Genomic DNA, 26,920 nt, shown 5'->3' with positions numbered 1-26,920 from the left:
GTGTCTCGCACCTGGGCCGTGAGTTGATCCATAAGGCAGGCCTCTTTGATATTGCCTATGGTTCTGTCCATGTGTGGAGTGTCAACCTGGAGCCACGTCTGCGCCAGGGCGCGCCGGGCCGCTAAGTTGATTTTGTTCACCAGTTTTTGTTCTCTGTTCAAGAGGTTATCTATCGGTTTGGCCAATAGGCACGTCCAGGGGTCGGGCTGGATTGGTCGTTTGAGAACGTCTGTCGTGAGTTGAGCTACCTGTTCCCAGTATAGGGAGACTTTCGGGCAGGTCCACCACATGTGGAGGTAGGTACCTTTTTCCCCACAGCCTCGCCAACATACATCGGAGGATGTTTTGCCCATTCTGTGTAGTTTGACTGGGGTGGTGTACCACCTCATCAGTGTTTTATAACATTGCTCTTGGTGAATAACACAGATTGAGGACTTGGCCGCTGCCTCCCATATGTCTTGCCAATCCCCGCTATCCAGGGTTTGATGGAGGTCAGCTTCCCACTGCAGTATGTACGAGGGCGTTTGGGAGTCTTTTGTGGGTGCGCTTAGCTGCTCATACAAGCGAGTGATAAGGCCGGTACGCGGCCCGCCAGACATGCATAATGCTTCAAAGAACGTGGGCTTTGCCCTGGCCGCTGCTGCTATGGTGGGTTTCTTGGCAAAGTCCCTAAGTTGAAGGTATCGAAAATAGTCTTTATTGGTTAGGGGGGCCCTAGTTTTCAGATTGTCAAAAGTGTGGAATGTACCATCCTGAAACAGGTGACAGTAACGTTGCGCTCCCGTGTCCTCAAGGCCTCGGAAGTCCCTTGGGGTCATGCCAGGAGGGAAGGCTTTATTGCGAAGGTAGGGCGTCAGAGGCGAGACAGGGTACGTGAGGGCATATTTATGAGCTGTAGTATTCCATATCCGAATTGAGTTTAGGATGGCCGGGCAGGAAGTGCGGATCTCTGGGCGGTCAGGTTTCGGGACCCAGATCCAGTACTGGGGGAGGTCGGTGGACATAAGGTGTGTTTCTAGGTCAACCCATCTGTGTGTGTCAGGCGGTGAGTGCCACTCTATAATTTGAGCTAGGTGGGCTGCCAAGTAGTAGAGGTGGAGGTTCGGGAGCCCCAGTCCCCCTCTGCTCTTAGGGGTATACAGTGTGTGTCTTGCTACTCTGTGCCTCTTCCCTGCCCATATGAAATTGTCTATTGCGGTCTGTAGGGGTTTAAGGTCGTTTTTAGTTACTGCCACGGGTAGCGCCTGGAAGATGAAGAGGAGGCGCGGAAGGAGGTTCATTTTAATGGCGTGTAGCCGTCCCATCCATGAGATGGGTTTGTCATGCCATCGGTCTAAGTCTCTGCGTAGGGTATCGATTAGCCTTTGGTGGTTTACCTTGTATAGTTCCTTGTGGTCTCGTGTGAGCTTAATCCCTAAATATTTTATGGGCTGTGTGCTTATTTTAAGGGCCGTAGTGCATTGCAGCCAGAGGATGTCTGCGTCTGAGAGCCCTATCGGCATGCCGACCGATTTTGCTATATTGATTTTGTATCCAGATACCTGGTGGTACATGCCAAGAAGCTTAAGGACATGAGGGATTGTTTCTTTAGGGTCTGTTATGGTAAGTAAGAGATCATCGGCATAAGCCGAGATTTTAAACTCCTCGGACGCAACCTGTACGCCTTTGATCGCATTGTCTGTTCGGATGAGGTGCAATAGGGGTTCCAGCGCTAACACAAAAAGGAGGGGAGAAAGGGGGCAGCCCTGGCGGGTTCCGTTTTTCAAGTCAAAGGGGACTGGCTGCGCTCCTGGGATGAGCATTTGTGCTCTTGGGGCGGTGTACAGAGCCTTAGTCGCCCTGATAAATGTTTCGGGAAGGTGCATTTCCGCTAGGAGGGCAAACAGATATGGCCATTGTATTCTATCGAAGGCCTTCTCTGCGTCCAGGGAGAGGACCAGAGAAGGCGTTCGCTTCGTGCTTGCCCACCACACTATGTCCACGGCTCGTCTCGTGTTGCCGTATAGTTGTCTGTCGGGGACAAAGCCCACTTGGTCAGGGTGTACAAGTTCTGGGAGAATGAGGTTGAGTCTAGTGGCCAAGATCTTTGCATATACTTTAAGATCAAAGTTGATGAGGGAAATAGGGCGATAATTGGCCACCTCAGTGAGGTCTCGGTCAGGTTTGGGAATCAGGACTATGTCTGCTGTGGAGAGGTCCACGTTGGGTGAGTCGTTGTCTGTCCAAGTCATGTACATTGCGGCTAGGTGGGGGATCAGTTGTTCCCTGAAAGTTTTGTAGTAAGCACCGTCGAACCCATCTGGGCCCGGGGCCTTCCCCCCCTTGAGGGCTGTGATTGCCCTGTCTATTTCATCGTGTCCTATGGGTGCTCCCAAGGGCGCAGTTTTGTGCGCTGGGAGTAGCGGCAGATGGGCCTGCCGCAAGAAGTCCGTAACAAGGTCTAGGTGCATGTTATTCGTAGTCGTAAGTGTCGGGGAGTGGTTATAGACTTGGGCATAAAATTTAGTAAATTCTTCATTGATATCCCTTGGGTTGTTAAGTACGCGCCCCTGCGTGTCTTTGATGGCTATGATGTTAGACGTTGTGCGTTTGGGTCTCAGGGCTCGCGCTAGCAACGTATCCATTCTGTTGGATTTTTCATAGTAAAAACGTTTGGAGCGGACCATGTCTCTACTGACCTCGTCCAGCATGAGCTCTCTGAGTTGTCGCCTAATGTCTGCTAGGTCTCTAGTGGTATGTGGGGTGGCTCCCTGTTGGTTTCGTGTCTCCGCCCTGCGCAAGAGCTTCTGTAGCTCCGCCAGCTTCTCAAGTTTTTTCTTCTTTAGGTGTGTGGCTGTCTTAATAAGCAGTCCTCTAATCACCGGCTTATGAGCCGCCCACAGTGTAGTGGGTGATACGTCCGGGGTGTCGTTGTCCTGAAAGTAGCGTATGATGTCTGCTAAAATTGCTTCCTTTGTCTGGGGGTGTCTGAGTATGGAGGCGTTGAGCCTCCACCTCCAGGAGGTATGGGGGCCCGGCACTTTAAGGGTTATGGCAATGTCAGCGTGGTCGGACCAGCTGATGAGGTTTATGTCCGAGGTTTTCAACCACGACATGGCAAGCGAGTTAACTAGGAACATGTCTATTCGGGAATAAGTGGTGTGGACAGCTGAGTAAAAAGTGTAGTCACGTACACTCGGGTGCTGTATCCTCCAAGGGTCTAGAAGGCCCGTGTGGTCTAGGAATGCGTTGAAGAGTTTGTCTTGTCCTCCCTTATTCTGGGACCTAGGTAGTCCCGGGCCTCCACCCCTGTCTACTGCTGGGCATGGTGTGGCGTTGAGATCACCACCTAATAGCAGGATTCCCCTAGGAAGTCCTAGGATCAGTGTCTCCAGGTCTGTCCAGAATGCTCTGTCAGGGACATTGGGCGCATAGACATTGATCAGGTGGTATGTGTTAGAATGAAGCATGCCTGACAGGACCACGTACCGCCCCTCTCTATCCTCATATGTGTGAGTTACAGCGAGTGGGCAATCTTTATGGATCAGTATCTCAACCCCATTCCTCTTACAAAGTGCCCTAGAGGCGTATGCTCTGGTGTACACATGGTTCGTGAGCTGTGGCCCTGAGATACGTGAGAGGTGGGTTTCTTGAATATATGCTATGTCGGCCTTCTGCCGTCTGAGTTCACGGAAGAGAAGCCGTCGTTTATTTGGGCTGTTGAGCCCGTTAACGTTTAGTGACGTTAGTTTTAGTTCCATTTCGTGTAGTTACTTGGAAATGTACTATGCCTGGTTATGTGTGTGCGGTTGTCCGCACGCCCCGCTAGTCCAAGACAGGCGACCTAGTCGTCTCCCCCAGCAGGTCCGGGTGTGGTGGGTTGGGTCGGGGGGGGGGGGGAGGGGGAGAGGTAAAGGGAGAGAGGGTATGGGAAAAAAAAAGGGGGCTATAGAGGAAAGAAAGAGAGAGAAAAGAAGGAGAGAAAAAGAGAGAGAGAGCGAGATTTACGTTGGTATTTCCAACGTTAGAACAAAACACTTATATACACTGTACTGTACAATTCCGGGACTTATACTATGCCAGGAGCTCTGGGGGTGGGTCACCTCCGCGTCAGGGGAATCACCTCAAAACGGGGGGGAAACTCAGCCGAAGAGCACCCCGGCATTGCTCAATCAGAGCGAAACGTCTAAGGACGTTGTATACCAGCTCCCGATCCCTGAGCCCTGTTAGCAATGAGGAAGGAGGGGGGGAAGACCCAGGGAGCCGCGCCAGGATATCCCGGCAGCGCCACGAGGCACGAGCGGCACCGTGAGTCATCCCACCCCCCTGCGCGCACCCACAGGAGCACCCGCCAGAGAGGCTGCATGTGCGCCAGCTATGTAGAGGAAGCCGCCCAACAGGCGCGTCTAAGTCAGGGTCCCACCCCCTCCCTGTGACTCTGCCTTGAGGCGGGCTCACACCCACCGGCCAATCAGCCAGTGTGGCCTGCGTCCCGCTCTATTGTTTGTATAAGGGTACTTGCCCCCTGCTTCCCGCCATCTACAGCATACCCCTCGGCCATCTTGCTCATTATGTGGAAAGCGGTCATTTGTCTGTCATTTTCTGTGCTGTTTCTTTATTTTTTGGGTTTCTCTTTTTTTTTTTTTTTTGTCTTTATGATTTTTCCCCCATTATTTTTCTTGCGTTTTTTTTTTTTTTTCTTTTTTGTTTTTTTTTTTTTTTTTTGGGGGGTAATTTCTTATTATACATATATATTGTTGTTTTTTTTTTTTTTTTAAATTATTTTTCCCCCTGCTAGTCGTTAGCGACAATAAGCTATTAATAATAACCTGCCTCCTCAAGGCGTCCCCTCCACAATCAAGTCCTCCCCCCCCCCCCCCCAACAGAAGTCACTTCTCGATCACCTCCCTCTCAGAGGCCCGTGCTGGAGTGCCAAAGCACGCCGTATCATGGTATCCTCCCAGCCCATTAAACAGTGTCAACCTGTACCCTGCCTTTACACCGCTAGCATCAGGTTGAAACGGGACCAGAATTATGGGATGAAAACTCCCGGTGTCAGGGCATTTCAGGGCGCACTATCCTTGCCCACAGACTACCAGCATATAAAATATACATTATAACATTGCATGAGGAGCAGCGGCTGCTATCCCAGTCCCCTGAAGTATCATGCAGCATCAGCTAACTATGGGAGCATCCAAGCTAATCCCCTTGGTACTAAAGCCCAGTGTGCCCCCCAGGGTAGCAGAGGGTTTCAGGGGTAGTAGCATACATCTGATGACATGTCCCCACACTGTTATATTCCCCCATTATCAGAGTTTATGGAAAGAGAGGAGCCTAAATCTAACACAAACCAAAAACAGAGTGAAACCAGGGCATTTCTGTATACTTAAGTGATATCAAAGCGTCCAAAGGCTGTAGCAGGTCCCCCTGCCTTCTGCAATGGAGCCCCTCTGGGCGCTCCCTCCCGGCGTCATTCCCGCTGGATATCTTGGGTTTCGGCGGCAAAGTCTAGCCTGGCGAGAGTCCCTGTGTGCGACTGTGGGGGCTGGAAGTCCTCCGGCAGGTCCAAGCCCAGATCAGCCAGAAACGTGGGTATGTCCGTTGTAGGGAGCAGCACCGATGGCCTGGGGCCCTTGAAGACCAATATCTTGAACGGGTAGCCCCAGGCAAAGCGCAGGCCGTTGTTTCTCAACAAATCAGTGACCGGTTTCCACTCCTTCCGTCGGAGCAGAGTGGCCGGCGCCACGTCTTGGTAAATTTGGAAGCTGGTCTCATCGTGGGCAAAGGCCGTCGTCCTGCTGTGTCTCAAGATGGCCTCCTTGGTCGTGTAGTAGTGCCATTTGATGATAACATCACGGGGCGGGCTATTCTTTGGTCCTCGGGCCCGCAGGGCTCTGTGTACCCTGTCCACCATCCACAGATGTGCCGGGATGTCGGGGAGGCTCTGTTTGAAGCAGGCGACCAGTGTCTCCTCAAGGGTCGCATCCGCCACCGATTCCGGTAATCCACGTATGCGCAGATTGTTTCTCCTGGAGCGATTGGAGACGTCCTCAAGCTCCAGTTCCAGGTTCGTCACTCTGGTAAGGAGGGTGTTTGTGACGGAAACCGCCTGATTGTGGGCTTGTACCGCCTTGCCGAGTTGCAGCTCGATGCGGGTTGTGCGGCCTCCAATGGCGGCTATCTCTGCTTTTACCTCTGTGGCCGTGCGCTGGATTTCCTCGGCCAGGTATCCTTTCACGTCCGCTAGGGACTGTAGGATGGCACTAGAAGCTGCCTCCGATGGGGTGTCGTGGGCCCGGAGGGGGTCCTCGAGGAGAGTGGCACCGGGGCTTGCAGTCGAGGGCACGCCACGTGCAGCAGGCCTCTGGGCGGCAAACATGTTCGCCACGGATAATGCTTCGGTGGTGCCTTTTTTCTTAGTGATTCTGCGGCTTGACATTCGGCCGTGGTAAAGGGGGTGCTCAGGGCACGGTTCACTGCTCCGAGATCGGGGCTGTAGCAGATTACAGGGCTTTATTGAGCGCCGGGGTGCGGAGCACTCGTTCTATGCGGCCATTTTCATCAGCGTCCAGGCCACGCCCCCCTGAACAGATGTGTTTTGAGGGACTTCTTAAACAATTAAAAGTCTAAACAATTAAAAGTGTAGGGGAGAGTCTGATGGGGGTAGGCAGGCTGTTTCAAAAGAAGGAAGATGTCCGTGAGAAGTCCTGCAAGCGTGAGTTAGCAGTAAGGTGTGCGAGCAGAGCGGAGAGACCGAGAAGGGGCATATCAATGAATCAGGGAAGAAATGGAAGAGGGGCTAGAGTTGGTTAGAGCTTTATAGGCAAGGGTTGGTATTTTGAATTGACACCTATATGATACAGGAAGCCAGTGTAAGGATCGACAGAGGGGGGAAGTATGGGAGGAATGATGGGTGAAAAAGATCAGCCTTCATTACCAATTGTAGCGGGGCAATTTGGATTTTGGGGAGACCAACTAAGAGATAATCAATGTACAGTAATCAATGAGAGAGATTACCAGAGCATGAACAAGCTCCTTGGCAACATCTTGCGTGAGAAAGGGGCGGATTCGGGCGATATTTTCAAGGTGGAATTGACAGGTTTTAGCAACATACTGGATATGTGGGGCAAAGGTGAGGCCAGGATCAAAGGTAACACCATGACAACGAGCTTGCAAGGATGGACTGATGCAAGCACCATCAACTTGCAGGGAGAGCGAAAGAGAAGAATCAACATTATGAGGGGCAAAAATAAGAAGCTCAGTTTTAGAGAGATTGAGTTTTAGAAAGCGGGAGGACATCCAATCAGAAATAGAAGAAAGGCAAGCAGTGACACATTGCAGGACCATGGGTGTTGTCAGCATAGAGATGGTAGCAGAATCCAAAGGAGTTAATGAGTTTGCCAAGAGAGGCAGTATAAAGAGGGAACAGAAGGGTACCAAGAACAGATCCTAGGGTGACCCCAACCTAGAAAGGGCAAGAGGTGTCATTGCAAAAGGAGACACTTAACGAACGTTGGGAGAGATAGGAGGACAGTGTCACAGAGGCTGAGAGATTGAAGAGTTTGGAGGAGGAGGACATGATCAAAAGTGTCAAAGGCAGCAGATAGGTCAAGAAGAATATAGATCTAGCTTATTTAAATGTCCAGTCATGGAGTGTATAACACGTTTAATTTTGTATTATTTTTACAAACTGCTGATTATCATATGCCTACTACTTTGGCTTTTGGATCATTTGCCCAAACGGTTTATCTACTCATTTCTGTGAAATAGGGTTATTCACTAAATTGAGAATGCACAGATCAATTCTAATTTTAGGCCATAGTAGCTGAACTGGAAGCATTGCTGGCTTACATATGTTTTCTTATTTGACTATTTTGGCCTTAAATGTGAAATTCATTTTGAAGTCTCACTTTAGAGAAAAACCCTGTTAATCTATGTCAGGTTCTGTTGGAAACATTGTGCTGAATTATCTGCTAGCAAAAAATGCAGTTACCTGTTCTCTGTATTATTAAAAAAATAATGAATATAATGGAATTAAACTTTCCCTACTTTCTTGCAGTCTGGGCAGTTTAATGAGGACATGATACCTACTGTTGGGTTTAACATGAGGAAAATCACCAAAGGGAATGTAACCATAAAGGTAAAAATTTAAATACCTCACTTGTGGCAGTCTTGTGGTTTGTGTTTATGTAAGGTGATATGTATTTTTAAACAATTGTTGGATAATGTTTCCATCTGCAATATATTGCCTCAGTTCATTGTTCTGGTAATTATACTGTGATGGTTACTAACTAAGCTATGAATTTAGAGAGAAGAAAGGAATACTATGGAGTGGATCAAGTCCACACCTAGATTCCTGAGGGGTTACAGAGATATCAAGGGGCATGAACCCCAAACACTAGGAGAGAGAAAAGACTAAAGTGAAATAGTAGCACCAATAAAGATGAAACAGTAGGGCGTCTATTCCACAGAATGATATCTCAAAATTTAAAGTAAAAATAATAATTATGGGATATACCCTTTATTTAGCCGCTTACGGACAAAACAAACACACAGTGATGGTGAAACACTCGTGTAAACTGAAAGTGAATTAAAAACTGGGTGGATGCAGTTTGGATATTCCCCAGCAATAGTAAGGGTGGTAAAGAGAGATATCTGAGATATAGTATTGAGTACAGAATACGGTATACAGTATAATCTATATTCGGTCAGATATTTATAGCACCCTGACCCTTACATGCATGTAGGGCTTAGTATGTATCCTGGCTATTAAACGTGGAGTTACAGTTCCTTTTTATAGACTCTATTTATAGATGCATATAGTTAGGAACAGACACACATAATCCCTGAATGAACATGTAGTGTCCGTCCAAATTTAAATTCGTTATAAAGAGTCTATAATAAGCTGGAGGAGAGTGTATCCTAAAAATGCCACTCTAAGTTTACAACAGAATGGTAGTACGTACGGAACTGCTCAGTCAATGGGGACAGAAGTCAAAATCCATTAGTCTATATATATCTCTAATGGATAGAAAATAGGAGCCTTTGCATCAGATTTTGCCAGGTTAGAGTGTCTCAGAGGCAGACTTAGTATTTATCTAGTAGCCTCCAGATGATAGAGGAGTAACCTAGTCCCAACTAACCTTTATAGTTGTTTAGATCGGAAAACAGTTTGTGAACCCTGCTAAACAGCTGATACTACAGGGTATGCCTAGGGAACTTATATGAAGCACATCTATACAAAGTATCTCCCAAGGAGATCAACGATAACATTGGAAATATAAGTATATGTACATCGGTTGAGAGTGTGTAAAGCAGCCGGTCCAGTTCTTATATACACTTAGTTAAACTGCTGCTTCGAGGCAGCCTGCCGCTATATAGTGCAAACAAATGTTCCAGCTAACCATGATATTCTCCCCCTCCGGTCTGACTCATAAGTGTATTCGATTCAATTAGATAGACTGCTGCTTCAAGGCAGCCTAGCGTTAAATATGCCCCACAAACTGTCTAGCTGACTAAGGAGGTATGGACTGCCTCAAACTCTTCTTTCTCTGTGTATAAAGGCATAAACTGCAGAGCCCCCTATTTTTAAGCACTGCCAGGACTGGGTATTGCTGTTGCTGTTGGAGAGATAGCTTAGCAGACTCTGGTCAAAGCACAGTCACCCAATCCATAACACTAGCAGACTTCCCCCATTGTAAAGTTAGCCAAGTGCATCCCCCAGTATTAAAAAACAAAATACGGCAAAAACGCTCGACGCGCGTTTCGGCGTGCTCACACGCCTTTGTCAAGAGCTACTGGCACAGCTGAGGGGAAATGAATATAAACCGAGGCAAGTCCCGCCCTCCTACCCGTGTCTTCCAATCGGCATAGTTGCAGACTGACCGAGGGCGGGCTTAAACCTCGATATACGTACTCATTGCTCATAGGCTCATTCATTGGAGAGTCATATGTCTCCAACATATCGGTTGCGTTGGCGGTCACCATGGTGACATAAGTCGCTTCGTGGTGTGCGTGCGCAGTATCTAATAGCTGCACACAGTCCTAGACTTTAGAAACTCAGTACCTACATTCAGTCTCCACTGGATTTGTCCTAGACAGAGGGCGAAATAGCTGAACTGACTCCCAACCATTATGGGGAGTTAGTCCTAAGAGTTGATCCGCTTGCTTCGTAGGGGAATCTGCATTGTAGTTATCTCGATCTAAATCAAAAGGTTAGATCGCTGTATCTATTCCCAATAGGATTCATCAGAAAACTTCAGCTTAAAAGGACAATCACTCTAGTGGATTACTGATGTGTGTAAATGTACCTTTGAGCTAGCGCTCACCATTAATGTTATGCCAGATGAGTTTAATTAAGTTCAAAATCCAAGATAGCTTTACGTTTATTTTATCATTTATTTACATATATTGACTAACATGGTAGATTTGGCCAAAACTGACTTGTATCATTTGTCCAGTGATGGACCCAAGTGTACATAAGTCTATCTACCTACATGTCATTATCTTAGTATTTTGAACCTGTGCCAGGTATAGGGTATACATAGTGCAAAATTATTATATACAGATCAAAAAATTATAATTATAAACTGACAATATATACAGGTGACGGTTTATTCTTGAACAGAATAATGCCATTCATTTTTTTATTATTTTTTTTAAAATATCATTTATTTGTGTTGACTGGGAATTTGGTGTTTTACGTGCATGTGTTGCATAGTCAGAGAGGTGTAGGTCACAGAATTGAGGGTGGATCCTGTGTAGATGGTTATATGTAGGGGGAGAATGAGAAGCCTTCGTTTAGGCCTTTTGGGCTCAAGGTCTTGAGTTTATATATCCACCTACACTCCTTTTGACGTAAGAGTTTGTCAAAGTCGCCTCGTCTCTGATCACGTTTTACCCATTCCAATCCGCAAAACCTAATCCCACTCGAGACACCCTCATGAAAATTCTTCAGATGTCTGGAGATTGGGGTTTCCATGCGGTTTTTTGGGGACCTCACGTGCTCTTTGATCCGTTCCTTGAACGGTCTGAAGGTTTTACCCACATATAACATACTGCAACTACAGACTAGAAGGTATACCAAACCAGCTGTGTTGCAGTTGAAAAAATGGGTAATCTCAAAAACTTGTTGTCCATCACTATCTTGGATTTTCTTTGAGTCGCGTAGGATATATTTGCACGCGACACATCTGCCGCACCCGAAAGAGCCACATGGGGGATTACGTCCTAACCATGTTGTTTTACTCTGTTTTATTGAAAAGTGACTTGGTACTAGCATATCGCGGAGGTTTTTGCCTCTACGAGCTGTGATGGTTGCTTTGGAGCTGAGGACGTCTTTCAGGTGGACATCCTTCAGGAGGATGGGCCAGAATTTCTCAATAGAGTTCTTCACTGTGTTCCATCCTGTGTCAAAAGTTCCAATCATACGAATGAGTGTATTAGATGGTGTTTGTTTCGGTTGGTCCAGGATAAGGTCCTCTCTATCCATTTCTAGGGCTCGTCTATATGCCTTTTTCAGACATTTGTTCGGGTAGCCTTTCTCTCGGAATTGTTGCCTTAATAGGGCTGCTTTTATTTTAAAGTCCGATAAATCTGTACAATTCCTGCGTACCCTTAGGTATTGCCCAACTGGTATGCCTTGCTTCAGAGGCCTAGGGTGACAGCTGTCCCATCTCAAGAGTGCATTAGATGCAGTTGGCTTCTTATAGAGGGTTGTTTTCAGAGAGCCATTTGTGTTAATAGAGATGGTTATGTCCAAGAAGTTTAGTGATTGCCCCCCAAATTCTGCTGTGAATTTAAGGTTCTCCTCGTTGATGTTCAGAAGGGAGACGAACTCATTGAATTCATCTTCTGTACCTAGCCAGACAACAAAGACATCGTCTATATACCTGAGCCATGTATGTATTTTAGGTATATATGTTAGGAGGGTATCTGATTTCATAATTTGCGACTCCCACCAGCCTAGATGGAGATTGGCGTAGGAGGGTGCACACGCTGTGCCCATCGCTGTCCCCCTTATTTGGTGAAAGAATTTGTCGTGAAACAAAAAGTAATTGTGGGACAGGATATACCCTAATAATTTCAATACAAATCTTGTATGCAGGGTATGAATTGGGCCTCTCTGATCTAGAAAGTATTTTGTGTGCTCGATGCCTCGTTCATGGGGGATTGAAGAGTACAGTGCCTCAACATCAAGGCTACATAGTCTTGCTGAGCTGGGTAGTTGTAGGTTTGAGAATAGTGACAGTGCCTGTTTTGTGTCCCTGATATACGAGGGAAGTTGTTCCACAAAAGGTCTTAGTATTTTCTCGATGTACAGGCTACCATTCTGTGTTAGATTATCAACACCGGAAACGATGGGACGGCCCGGTGGAAATGGAGTGTCTTTATGGATTTTGGGCAGGCAGTAGAAGGTTGCTATCCTGGGACAACGGTTCAAAATGAATGCATATTCGTCCCCAGATAGCAACCCCCCACTGCGGCCCTCATCCAGTATCTCCTTGTATTTGGATAGAAAGAGATTTGTAGGGTCAGTTTTCAGCAAACTATATGTGTCATCATGAAGTCACTGAAAGAAAATGACCAGCTGGTTATTAAACCAGCTGACAAGGGGGGCAATGTGGTGGTCATGAATACATCTGATTATGAAAACATGGTACAGAGAGTGCTGGGAAATGATGACCCATATAGTTTGCTGAAAACTGACCCTACAAATCTCTTTCTATCCAAATACAAGGAGATACTGGATGAGGGCCGCAGTGGGGGGTTGCTATCCGGGGACAAATATGCATTCATTTTGAACCGTTGTCCCAGGATAGCAACCTTCTACTGCCTGCCCAAAATCCATAAAGACACTCAATTTCCACCAGGCCGTCCCATCGTTTCCGGTGTTGATAATCTAACACAGAATGGTAGCCTGTACATCGAGAAAATACTAAGACCTTTTGTGGAACAACTTCCCTCGTATATCAGGGACACAAAACAGGCACTGTCACTATTCTCGAACCTACAACTACCCAGCTCAGCAAGACTATGTAGCCTTGATGTTGAGGTACTGTACTCTTCAATCCCCCATGAACGAGGCATCGAGCACACAAAATACTTTCTAGATCAGAGAGGCCCAATTCATACCCTGCATACAAGATTTGTATTGAAATTATTAGGGTATATCCTGTCCCACAATTACTTTTTGTTTCACGACAAATTCTTTCACCAAATAAGGGGGACAGCGATGGGCACGGCGTGTGCACCCTCCTACGCCAATCTCCATCTAGGCTGGTGGGAGTCGCAAATTATGAAATCAGATACCCTCCTAACATATATACCTAAAATACATACATGGCTCAGGTATATAGACGATGTCTTTGTTGTCTGGCTAGGTACAGAAGATGAATTCAATGAGTTCGTCTCCCTTCTGAACATCAACGAGGAGAACCTTAAATTCACAGCAGAATTTGGGGGGCAATCACTAAACTTCTTGGACATAACCATCTCTATTAACACAAATGGCTCTCTGAAAACAACCCTCTATAAGAAGCCAACTGCATCTAATGCACTCTTGAGATGGGACAGCTGTCACCCTAGGCCTCTGAAGCAAGGCATACCAGTTGGGCAATACCTAAGGGTACGCAGGAATTGTACAGATTTATCGGACTTTAAAATAAAAGCAGCCCTATTAAGGCAACAATTCCGAGAGAAAGGCTACCCGAACAAATGTCTGAAAAAGGCATATAGACGAGCCCTAGAAATGGATAGAGAGGACCTTATCCTGGACCAACCGAAACAAACACCATCTAATACACTCATTCGTATGATTGGAACTTTTGACACAGGATGGAACACAGTGAAGAACTCTATTGAGAAATTCTGGCCCATCCTCCTGAAGGATGTCCACCTGAAAGACGTCCTCAGCTCCAAAGCAACCATCACAGCTCGTAGAGGCAAAAACCTCCGCGATATGCTAGTACCAAGTCACTTTTCAATAAAACAGAGTAAAACAACATGGTTAGGACGTAATCCCCCATGTGGCTCTTTCGGGTGCGGCAGATGTGTCGCGTGCAAATATATCCTACGCGACTCAAAGAAAATCCAAGATAGTGATGGACAACAAGTTTTTGAGATTACCCATTTTTTCAACTGCAACACAGCTGGTTTGGTATACCTTCTAGTCTGTAGTTGCAGTATGTTATATGTGGGTAAAACCTTCAGACCGTTCAAGGAACGGATCAAAGAGCACGTGAGGTCCCCAAAAAACCGCATGGAAACCCCAATCTCCAGACATCTGAAGAATTTTCATGAGGGTGTCTCGAGTGGGATTAGGTTTTGCGGATTGGAATGGGTAAAACGTGATCAGAGACGAGGCGACTTTGACAAACTCTTACATCTAAAGGAGTGTAGGTGGATATATAAACTCAAGACCTTGAGCCCAAAAGGCCTAAACGAAGGCTTCTCATTCTCCCCCTACATATAACCATCTACACAGGATCCACCCTCAATTCTGTGACCTACACCTCTCTGACTATGCAACACATGCACGTAAAACACCAAATTCCCAGTCAACACAAATAAATGATATTTTAAAAAAATAATAAAAAAATGAATGGCATTATTCTGTTCAAGAATAAACCGTCACCTGTATATATTGTCAGTTTATAATTATAATTTTTTGATCTGTATATAATAATTTTGCACTATGTATACCCTATACCTGGCACAGGTTCAAAATACTAAGATAATGACATGTAGGTAGATAGACTTATGTACACTTGGGTCCATCACTGGACAAATGATACAAGTCAGTTTTGGCCAAATCTACCATGTTAGTCAATATATGTAAATAAATGATAAAATAAACGTAAAGCTATCTTGGATTTTGAACTTAATTAAACTCATCTGGCATAACATTAATGGTGAGCGCTAGCTCAAAGGTACATTTACACACATCAGTAATCCACTAGAGTGATTGTCCTTTTAAGCGGAAGTTTTCTGATGAATCCTATTGGGAATAGATACAGCTTTTGATTTAGATCGAGATAACTACAATGCAGATTCCCCTACGAAGCAAGCGGATCAACTCTTAGGACTAACTCCCCATAATGGTTGGGAGTCAGTTCAGCTATTTCGCCCTCTGTCTAGGACAAATCCAGTGGAGACTGAATGTAGGTACTGAGTTTCTAAAGTCTAGGACTGTGTGCAGCTATTAGATACTGCGCGCGCACACCACGAAGCGACTTATGTCACCATGGTGACCGCCAACGCAACCGATATGTTGGAGACATATGACTCTCCAATGAATGAGCCTATGAGCAATGAGTACGTATATCGAGGTTTAAGCCCGCCCTCGGTCAGTCTGCAACTATGCCGATTGGAAGACACGGGTAGGAGGGCGGGACTTGTCTCGGTTTATATTCATTTCCCCTCAGCTGTGACAGTAGCTCTTGACAAAGGCGTGTGAGCACGCCGAAACGCGCGTCGAGCGTTTTTGCCGTATTTTGTTTTTTAATACTGGGGGATGCACTTGGCTAACTTTACAATGGGGGAAGTCTGCTAGTGTTATGGATTGGGTGACTGTGCTTTGACCAGAGTCTGCTAAGCTATCTCTCCAACAGCAACAGCAATACCCAGTCCTGGCAGTGCTTAAAAATAGGGGGCTCTGCAGTTTATGCCTTTATACACAGAGAAAGAAGAGTTTGAGGCAGTCCATACCTCCTTAGTCAGCTAGACAGTTTGTGGGGCATATTTAACGCTAGGCTGCCTTGAAGCAGCAGTCTATCTAATTGAATCGAATACACTTATGAGTCAGACCGGAGGGGGAGAATATCATGGTTAGCTGGAACATTTGTTTGCACTATATAGCGGCAGGCTGCCTCGAAGCAGCAGTTTAACTAAGTGTATATAAGAACTGGACCGGCTGCTTTACACACTCTCAACCGATGTACATATACTTATATTTCCAATGTTATCGTTGATCTCCTTGGGAGATACTTTGTATAGATGTGCTTCATATAAGTTCCCTAGGCATACCCTGTAGTATCAGCTGTTTAGCAGGGTTCACAAACTGTTTTCCGATCTAAACAACTATAAAGGTTAGTTGGGACTAGGTTACTCCTCTATCATCTGGAGGCTTCTAGATAAATACTAAGTCTGCCTCTGAGACACTCTAACCTGGCAAAATCTGATGCAAAGGCTCCTATTTTCTATCCATTAGAGATATATATAGACTAATGGATTTTGACTTCTGTCCCCATTGACTGAGCAGTTCCGTACGTACTACCATTCTGTTGTAAACTTAGAGTGGCATTTTTAGGATACACTCTCCTCCAGCTTATTATAGACTCTTTATAACGAATTTAAATTTGGACGGACACTACATGTTCATTCAGGGATTATGTGTGTCTGTTCCTAACTATATGCATCTATAAATAGAGTCTATAAAAAGGAACTGTAACTCCACGTTTAATAGCCAGGATACATACTAAGCCCTACATGCATGTAAGGGTCAGGGTGCTATAAATATCTGACCGAATATAGATTATACTGTATACCGTATTCTGTACTCAATACTATATCTCAGATATCTCTCTTTACCACCCTTACTATTGCTGGGGAATATCCAAACTGCATCCACCCAGTTTTTAATTCACTTTCAGTTTACACGAGTGTTTCACCATCACTGTGTGTTTGTTTTGTCCGTAAGCGGCTAAATAAAGGGTATATCCCATAATTATTATTTTTATTTTAAATTTTGAGATATCATTCTGTGGAATAGACGCCCTACTGTTTCATCTTTATTGGTGCTACTATTTCACTTTAGTCTTTTCTCTATGCTATGAATTGTTGGTAATTTAATGGATTTCAAAATCTAGGTTAAAACATTCAAATTTGAAACTTTCTTGTCCGCCATGTTTTCAGTTTTTGCATAGAAAATGTTCTAAATTTACTTAATAGTGTTGCCAGGTTTATTAAAGGACCACTCTAGTGCCAGGAAAACATATTCGTTTTCCTGGCACTAGAGTGCCCTGAGGGTGCCCTCACCCTCAGGGACCCACTCCCGCCGGGCTCTGGAAAGGGGAAAGTGTTTAAAACTTACCTTTTTCCAGCGTTGGGCGGAGAGCTCTCCTCCTCCGATCCTCCTCTTCTCCTCCCCGTCGGCTGAATGCGCACGCGCGGCACGAGCTGCGCGCGCATTCAGCCGGTCACATAGGAAAGCATTCATAATGCTTTCCTATGGACGCTTGCGTGCTCTCACTGTGAAAATCACAGTGAGAATCACGCAAGCGCCTCTAGCAGCTGTCAGTGAGACAGCCACTAGAGGAAATAGGGGAAGGCTTAACCCATTCACAAACATAGCAGTTTCTCTGAAACTGCTATGTTTATGAAAAACTGGGTTAACCCTAGAAGGACCTGGCACCCAGACCACTTCATTAAGCTGAAGTGGTCTGGTTGCCTAGAGTGGTCCTTTAACTAAAGTGTGACTTTGTGAATTTTAAGTCACTTTCATCATAGCCAAGAATTGTTTCAATTCAGCTTTTCTGGCAGAAAAACAGAGATTAATTTTAAATGAAATGAAATAAATCGGTATGCTATTGCGCATTCATGGCAAAATGCCGCTGTACCAATCTTCATCTCTTAAAGATGCATTGAATCTAGGGATATTGATTTTTTTAGAGCAGATACCGATAATCTGTGAACTTTCAGGCCGATAGCCGATAACTTGCCGATATTCTGTACATTTACCATTTTGAAAAAATAAACAATTTCTTAAGGTAAATGCACAAAATATACATGCCACATGTAGTGGATGCAGTGTGTTTAGACAGGGGAGCTGTGTGTGTTTGTCTTGTAGATGCAGTGTGTATTTGTGTAATGTGTATATAATGAATGCAGGGTGTGTTTGTGTAGTGTGTGTATAGTGAATGCAGTGAGTGTTTGTGTAGTGTGTATACATAGTGAATAAAGAGTGTGTTTGTGTAGTGTGTGTAGTGTGTGTCTAGTGAATGCAGTGCGTGTGTATAGTAAATGCAGTGTGTGTGTAGTGTGCGCAAAGTGAATGCAGTGTGTGTAGTGTGTGTTTAGTGAATGCTGTGTGTGTATAGTGAATGCAGTGTGTGTTTGTGTAGTGTGTATAGTGAATGCAGTGTGTGTGTTTGTGTAGTGTGTATAGTGCATTCAGTGTGTGTGTGTAGTGTGCGTAAAGTCAATGCAGTGTGTGTAGTGTGCGTAAAGTGATTGCAGTGTGTGTGTGTATAGTGAATGCAGTGTGTGTGGTGTGTGTATAGTGAATGATGTGTGTTTGTGTAGTGTGTGTATAATGAATGCAGTTTGTGTAGTGTGTGTATAATGCACAGTGTGTGTGTTTGTATAGTTGTGTGTATATAATGAATGCAGTGTGAGTGTGTGTAGTATGTGTGTATAATGCACACTGTGTGTGTTTGTATAGTTGTGTATATGATGAATGCAGAGTGTGTGTATGTTTGTGTAGTGTGTGTATAATGCAGAGTGTGTGTCTGTGTAGTTGTGTATATGATGAATGCAGAGTGTATATGATGAATGCAGAGTGTGTGTTTGTATAGTTTTGTATATAATGAATGCAGAGTATGTGTGTGTTTCTGAAGGGATGTAATTTGTGTAAAATAATTTTTTTATATTTATGTTTTATTTTATTTTTTTGGCATGTACTGAGCAGTGTAGGGCCCGCAGAAGCCTTCCCAGCAGCTCCCTGTGTAAATCTCGCGGTCTGCGTGCCATGGTGACCTGTGGCAACGCTCTGACGGCCGCGGTACTCGCGAGCTTTAGACACAGGAGCTGAAGGGAGCTGCTGGGAAGGTAAGTAAGAGCTTCTGCACCCTTCCCCCCCACCCCCCAGGACCGCTGGGCTTGTCATGGGCCCGGCGGTCCTAGGAGGTATTATCGGCAATATCGGTATCTATATTACAGAAAATACAGAATATCGGCTGATAATATCGGTAAAACTGATAATCGGTTGATCCCTTATTGAATCAATGCATATCTATGGAGTATGCTCAGTGCCTCCATGCAGAGCATGGAGACAGTATTAGACTAGTGGGAGTTGCAAAAGAGGAATCAGTCGGGAGCTATTAACAGTTTAATTGATACGCTTTTATGAAGAAGTGGGTTTTTAATGATTTTTTGAAGGAGTGGAGACTGGGTGAGCATCTAATGGAGGAGGGAAGTGAGTTCCACAGGAACAGTGCAGTCCTGGAGCAGTCTTGAAGGCGAGCATCAGAGGTGGGGGTACGAACAGAAGATAGACCTAAGTCTTCAGCAGAGCATAAGGGCCTAGACAGGACATACTTGTGTATTATAGAGGATAGGTAGGTGGGAGCAGCATTATGTAGAGATTTGAAAGCAAGAACCAGAATTTTAAATTGAGCCCTATATCTTACAGGAAGCCAATGTAGGGACTGACAGAAGGGTGAGGTGTGGGAGGTGCGGGCGGACAGGAAGATGAGCCTCGCCGCCGCATTCCTTATGGACTGTAACGGCGCAAGTTGGGGGCACGTAAGACCACTGAGAAGCGGATTACAGTAGTCAAGGCGAGAAAGTACAGTGGAATGGACCAGCACCTTAGTAGCATCTGGCGTTAAGTAGGGTCGGGTGAGCGCAATGTTTTCGAGATGGAAACGACAGGATTTGGCGATAGACTGAACATGAGGCTTGAAGGAGGGGTTGGAGTCAAAGAGAACACCTAGGCAGCGAGCCTGCGTGGTGAAGCTGATGGTAGCACTGTTGACTTGGAGGGAGACAGACACTGGAGTAACAACACTTGAGGGAGGAAAGACCAGAATTTCAGTTTTGGTCAGGTTTAGTTTAACCCCTTAAGGGCCAAACTTCTGGAATAAAAGGGAATCATGACATGTCACACATGTCATGTGTCCTTAAGGGGTTAAGGAAGTGGGCAGCCATCCAATTAGAAATAGCAGAGAGGCAATCAGAGATACTAGTCAAGAGGGATGGGGAGAGATCAGGAGAGGACAGGTAGATTTGCGTGTCATCCGCATAGAAATGATATTGGAAGCCAAAATAGCTAATTAATTTACCATGGGAGGCAGTATAGATGGAGAACAGTAGGGGACCAAGGACTGAACCTTGGTGGACACCAACAGAGAGGAGTTGGGGAGAAGAAGCGCTGGGAGAGGTAGGAGGAGCAGCACCAGGAGAGAGCAATATCTTGTAGACCGATATTGTGAAAGATGAGAAGAAGTTGTTGATGATCAACAGTGTCAAAAGCCGCGGACAGGTCAAGGAGAATTAGGATAGAGTAGTGACCATAAGATTTTGCAGCGAGTAGATCATTGGATACTTTGGTCAGTGTCGTCTCCACAGAGTGCTTAGCGCGGAAACCAGACTGAAGTGGGTCTAGCTGAGAGTTGGACTCGAGGAAGTCTGTCAATCTCGCATACAGAACTCTTTCAAGGATCTTTGATGCAAAAGGCAGTAGTGAGATAGAATGGTAGTTGGATGGGGAGTTAGGGTCAAGGTTGGGCTTCTTTAGAATTGAAGTTGCATGTTTGAAGAGTGATGGAAATATACCAGAGAGATTGAGAATTTTAGTGAGAGCTGGAGAAAGAGAAGAAGACAGAGTACGGATGAGATGTGAGGGAATTGGATCTAGCGAGGAGGTGGTGGGGTGGGAGGACTGGAGCAGAGCAGAAACCTCTTCCAGTGTAGCGGGTGCGAATGAACATAGAACAGCAGAGGAAGTATTGTAAGGGAAGAGGAAAGATGGGAGATCTCTTCCCTGATTGTAGAGATCTTGTCAGTGAAGTGAGTTGCAAAGTCTGAGGCGGTCAAGTTAGTAGGTGGAGGTGGAACAACAGGGCGAAGAAGAGAGTTAAATGTGTGAAATAGTCGTTTGGGTTCACGGGAGATTGTGGTTATGAGGATATTGAAGTAATTTAGTTTTGCAGAGAAAAGAGCCAAGCTGTATAAGCTCAGCATAAATTTATAGTGGAGAAAGTCAGATGCACAGTGAGACTTTCTCCAACAGCGTTCAGCAGTTCTGGAGCATTTTTGGCGTTATCGAGTCAGCTTGGTGTGCCAAGGTTGTTGTTGGGGGCGCCTGCAGTGTTTAAATGTAGAAGGTGCCATGATGTCTAGTTGAGAGGAGAGGGTGGAATTGTAGAAGGAGGTTGCAGAACTAGGCCAGGTGAGGTTTGAGATAGGTAAAAGAAGAGTTTGGAGATTAGTGGAGAAGTGCTGTAGGTCAAGACATTGGAGGTTTCTGTGAGATTGATGTTTAGACAGTGGTGTCAATTGGGTCTTAGGTATGCCAATGTCAAAAGTCAGCTGATGGTGGTCAGATAGAGGAAAAGGAATATTGGAGAGATTAGAGGCAGTACAGAGGTTGGTGAAGGCGAGATCAAGAGTGTTTCCCGCTGTATGGTTTGCTAAATTGGACCATTGCGTAAGGCCAAAAGAGAGCAGAGAGAGCAGACGAGGCATCAGTGCAATTGGGGTTGTTGATTGGACTGATGATGATGTCAGCAATCACAATGCATCCCCATAGGATTGGCTGAGACTGTCAAGGAGGCAGATCAGGGGCAGAGCCAGCCCAAACTAAACACAGTCCTGGCCAATCAGCATCCTGTCATAGAGATGTATTGAATCAATGCATCTCTATGAGGAAAGTTCAGTGTCTGCATGCAGAGGGTGGAGACACTGAATGGGCTGTGCAGCACTGCCACATGAAGCACCTCTAGTAGCCATCTGAGTAGCCAGTGGAGTTATCACTTGGCTTTTTTCTGAAAAGGCAGTGTTTACTGCAAAAAGCCCTTAGAGAATGATTCTACTATCTAGAACAAATACAATAAGAGTTAATATCTTTATTAGTGATGTTGCAAAAGGTCTTGATTGTAAGGTATGTCTTTTTGCTGATGATACTAAGATTTGCAACAGGGTTGATGTTCCAGGAGGGATAACTAAGATGGCAAATAATTTAGGTAAACTAGAAAAATGGTCAGAGCTGTGGCAAAGGACATTTAATATGGATAAGTGCAAGATAATGTATCTTGGGCATAACAACCCAAGGGCAGAGTATATAATAGTTTAAACACTACTAACTTGTTCCTGTGTCATTGTGTAATTGTCTCATAATACCAATACCAATAATAATAATAACCTCAACATCTGAGGAATGGGATTTAGGAGTAAATATTTCAGATGACTTAAAGATAGGCAGACAATGTAATAGAGCAGATGGAAATGCTAGCAGAATGCTTGGTTGTATAGGGAGAGGTATGACATACCCCCAAGCAGTACACAATCCCTCCTCTCTGCCTCTGATATAAGTAATGCATTAACTTAATTATCCCCAGGCAGAAAAAACACACATTTTTTTATTTTTTTTATTTTTGCACTCGATAGGGAAGGCAAGAAAATCACAACTTTTGGGCTTGCGCAGAAGCCAATATATACAGGAACATACATTTAAATACCAAAATAACTCTTTTGAGCACATACGATAACCCACTTTATGCCTTCTGTATCACTTGCCCCCCATCGAGGGTTTTTCAATTTTATAGTAACATCAGTTAAGTTCCTTATTGTTAAGTAGGAGAGGCATTATGATAAAACCTGTGTATTAGCATACAATGTAAGATAACCTCCTCCAGAGCTTAAATGATATCTCGGTCCTAAAGATTATACACATCCGGAATCCCAGGCTACCCGCCTCTGTACATTTGTGTTGTACCACTAGACAGGTTCTGTATCCCTAGTTATAACCCATAGACTATCCAAAGTAGGATGAGCCTCAGGGATCCCCATCTCTCCATTAGGACGCATGTTTGTACTAGGAAGGAACCACATCCATAGGAGCTGAGACAAATCAAGTAAATGAGACAGAATACTAGAGAACGCCCTCATATATCGAGGGTTGTGGAAAAATATTAAAAGAAAAGAGGAAGAAAGGAGAAAGAGTAGAAAGAAGGTCTAAGGAATAAAGAGGGGGGATGGGGGGGGGAGAAGGGAGGGCGAACGAGCTATGGACCCATCAAGCAGTGATCGTGATCCCATCCCCTCAAGTATCTCCTTTGCCTAGGGCACTATTGTCCCACGGTTCCCAAACCTGTCGGAAGGCCGCTATGGTCCCTCTCATCCTAGCAGTGAGATCTTCCATAATCCTGCTTTCCTTAATCCTAGAGTTGGACTCGAGGAAGTCTGTCAATCTCGCATACAGAACTCTTTCAAGGATCTTTGATGCAAAAGGCAGTAGTGAGATAGAATGGTAGTTGGATGGGGAGTTAGGGTCAAGGTTGGGCTTCTTTAGAATTGAAGTTGCATGTTTGAAGAGTGATGGAAATATACCAGAGAGATTGAGAATTTTAGTGAGAGCTGGAGAAAGAGAAGAAGACAGAGTACGGATGAGATGCGAGGGAATTGGATCTAGCGAGGAGGTGGTGGGGTGGGAGGACTGGAGCAGAGCAGAAACCTCTTCCAGTGTAGCGGGTGCGAATGAACATAGAACAGCAGAGGAAGTATTGTAAGGGAAGAGGAAAGATGGGAGATCTCTTCCCTGATTGTAGAGATCTTGTCAGTGAAGTGAGTTGCAAAGTCTGAGGCGGTCAAGTTAGTAGGTGGAGGTGGAACAACAGGGCGAAGAAGAGAGTTAAATGTGTGAAATAGTCGTTTGGGTTCACGGGAGATTGTGGTTATGAGGATATTGAAGTAATTTAGTTTTGCAGAGAAAAGAGCCAAGCTGTATAAGCTCAGCATAAATTTATAGTGGAGAAAGTCAGATGCACAGTGAGACTTTCTCCAACAGCGTTCAGCAGTTCTGGAGCATTTTTGGCGTTATCGAGTCAGCTTGGTGTGCCAAGGTTGTTGTTGGGGGCGCCTGCAGTGTTTAAATGTAGAAGGTGCCATGATGTCTAGTTGAGAGGAGAGGGTGGAATTGTAGAAGGAGGTTGCAGAACTAGGCCAGGTGAGGTTTGAGATAGGTAAAAGAAGAGTTTGGAGATTAGTGGAGAAGTGCTGTAGGTCAAGACATTGGAGGTTTCTGTGAGATTGATGTTTAGACAGTGGTGTCAATTGGGTCTTAGGTATGCCAATGTCAAAAGTCAGCTGATGGTGGTCAGATAGAGGAAAAGGAATATTGGAGAGATTAGAGGCAGTACAGAGGTTGGTGAAGGCGAGATCAAGAGTGTTTCCCGCTGTATGGTTTGCTAAATTGGACCATTGCGTAAGGCCAAAAGAGAGCAGAGAGAGCAGACGAGGCATCAGTGCAATTGGGGTTGTTGATTGGACTGATGATGATGTCAGCAATCACAATGCATCCCCATAGGATTGGCTGAGACTGTCAAGGAGGCAGATCAGGGGCAGAGCCAGCCCAAACTAAACACAGTCCTGGCCAATCAGCATCCTGTCATAGAGATGTATTGAATCAATGCATCTCTATGAGGAAAGTTCAGTGTCTGCATGCAGAGGGTGGAGACACTGAATGGGCTGTGCAGCACTGCCACATGAAGCACCTCTAGTAGCCATCTGAGTAGCCAGTGGAGTTATCACTTGGCTTTTTTTCTGAAAAGGCAGTGTTTACTGCAAAAAGCCCTTAGAGAATGATTCTACTATCTAGAACAAATACAATAAGATTTAATATCTTTATTAGTGATGTTGCAAAAGGTCTTGATTGTAAGGTATGTCTTTTTGCTGATGATACTAAGATTTGCAACAGGGTTGATGTTCCAGGAGGGATAACTAAGATGGCAAATAATTTAGGTAAACTAGAAAAATGGTCAGAGCTGTGGCAAAGGACATTTAATATGGATAAGTGCAAGATAATGTATCTTGGGCATAACAACCCAAGGGCAGAGTATATAATAGTTTAAACACTACTAACGTGTTCCTGGGTCATTGTGTAATTGTCTCATAATACCAATACCAATAATAATAATAACCTCAACATCTGAGGAATGGGATTTAGGAGTAAATATTTCAGATGACTTAAAGATAGGCAGACAATGTAATAGAGCAGATGGAAATGCTAGCAGAATGCTTGGTTGTATAGGGAGAGGTATGACATACCCACAAGCAGTACACAATCCCTCCTCTCTGCCTCTGATATAAGTAATGCATTAACTTAATTATCCCCAGGCAGAAAAAACACACATTTTTTTATTTTTTTTATTTTTGCACTCGATAGGGAAGGCAAGAAAATCACAACTTTTGGGCTTGCGCAGAAGCCAATATATACAGGAACATACATTTAAATACCAAAATAACTCTTTTGAGCACATACGATAACCCACTTTATGCCTTCTGTATCACTTGCCCCCCATCGAGGGTTTTTCAATTTTATAGTAACATCAGTTAAGTTCCTTATTGTTAAGTAGGAGAGGCATTATGATAAAACCTGTGTATTAGCATACAATGTAAGATAACCTCCTCCAGAGCTTAAATGATATCTCGGTCCTAAAGATTATACACATCCGGAATCCCAAGCTACCCGCCTCTGTACATTTGTGTTGTACCACTAGACAGGTTCTGTATCCCTAGTTATAACCCATAGACTATCCAAAGTAGGATGAGCCTCAGGGATCCCCATCTCTCCATTAGGACGCATGTTTGTACTAGGAAGGAACCACATCCATAGGAGCTGAGACAAATCAAGTAAATGAGACAGAATACTAGAGAACTCCCTCATATATCGAGGGTTGTGGAAAAATATTAAAAGAAAAGAGGAAGAAAGGAGAAAGAGTAGAAAGAAGGTCTAAGGAATAAAGAGGGGGGATTGGGGGGGAGAAGGGAGGGCGAACGAGCTATGGACCCATCAAGCAGTGATCGTGATCCCATCCCCTCAAGTATCTCCTTTGCCTAGGGCACTATTGTCCCACGGTTCCCAAACCTGTCGGAAGGCCGCTATGGTCCCTCTCATCCTAGCAGTGAGATCTTCCATAATCCTGCTTTCCTTAATCCTAGAGATCACCCCCCCGAACTCCGGTCCTCCAGGTGTTAACCATGCCGCTGCTATAGTTCTACGCGCACTCAAGGTGATCGTCCGCACCAATTTCTGTTCCCTCCTCGACCATCCCTCTATAGTTCTATTTAACAGATAAATCCAAGGGTCTAAAGGGAGGGGCCTGCCAAATGTCTGCCTCAGTAGATTTTCGACAGCCTTCCAAAATCTTTGGAGCGTCGGGCATTCCCATCACATATGAAGGTATGTACCCCGGAAACCACAGCTCCTCCAACAATCATCGGAATCTAGTTTGCGCATTTTGTGCAAGATGGCCGGGGTAGTATACCATCTGAGCATGGTTTTCCATGCCTGTTCTTGTTGTGTGACGCATATAGAAGCGCTCTTGGTTGCTTCCCAGATTTCCTGCCATTCTATACCTTCTAGTTCCTCCACTAAGTCCTGTTCCCATCTGTCAATGTACGTCAGTCCACCCCATTCTTTAGTTTCTGTACTAAGATGAGCGTATAGGAGGGTGATCATCCCCTTGGGGGCAGACGCATCTCTACATAATTTCTCGTAGAAGGTAAACTGGCCCTTGGCCGCCGCTGTAATATCTGGTCTCCTAGCAAAGTCCCTTATCTGGAGGTATCTAAAAAAATCTGCTGGAGTCAGGTGGATGTTTTGTTGGAGGTCTTGAAAGGGGATCACTTCCCCCTCCCGGTAAAGTTGGTAATACCGTTGAACCCCGTTTTTTTCTATATTGCGAAAATCCCTTGGGGCCATACCAGGTGGAAATGCTCGATTCCGAAGTATCGGAGTCATAGGGGAAGGAGATGAGGTGAGTCTGAACTTGGTGCAGTTCACATCCCATAATCGTAGAGAATTAAGGATGGTCGGGCAGGTCGCTCTGATCATGGGCCTATGTTCTCTCGGGACCCACATCGTGAATTGGGGGACCTCAAGACCGACCATCAAAGATTCTATTTCCACCCATCTCCTCTCTCCCACAGGGGAATGCCA

The 26,920-nt window shown here is 45.1% G+C and overlaps 1 protein-coding gene across 2 annotated transcripts in view; it reads left to right on the top strand.

Moving 5' to 3' along the window:
- Positions 1-26,920, top strand: part of ARL8A (ADP ribosylation factor like GTPase 8A) — a 117,163-nt gene that overhangs the window by 6,750 nt on the left and 83,493 nt on the right. For both annotated transcript variants that reach the window (XM_063453170.1, XM_063453171.1), the window contains exon 2: positions 8,039-8,119. In XM_063453170.1, coding sequence (XP_063309240.1) covers positions 8,039-8,119 — 81 coding nt within the window. The remainder of the gene's footprint in view (positions 1-8,038; positions 8,120-26,920) is intronic.

This window comes from Pelobates fuscus, chromosome 1, assembly GCF_036172605.1.
Source record: "Pelobates fuscus isolate aPelFus1 chromosome 1, aPelFus1.pri, whole genome shotgun sequence".
In the NCBI taxonomy this organism is placed as follows: domain Eukaryota; kingdom Metazoa; phylum Chordata; class Amphibia; order Anura; family Pelobatidae; genus Pelobates; species Pelobates fuscus.
Note: the sequence above shows the minus strand (reverse complement) of the source record. Positions and strands in the feature narration are given on the sequence as shown.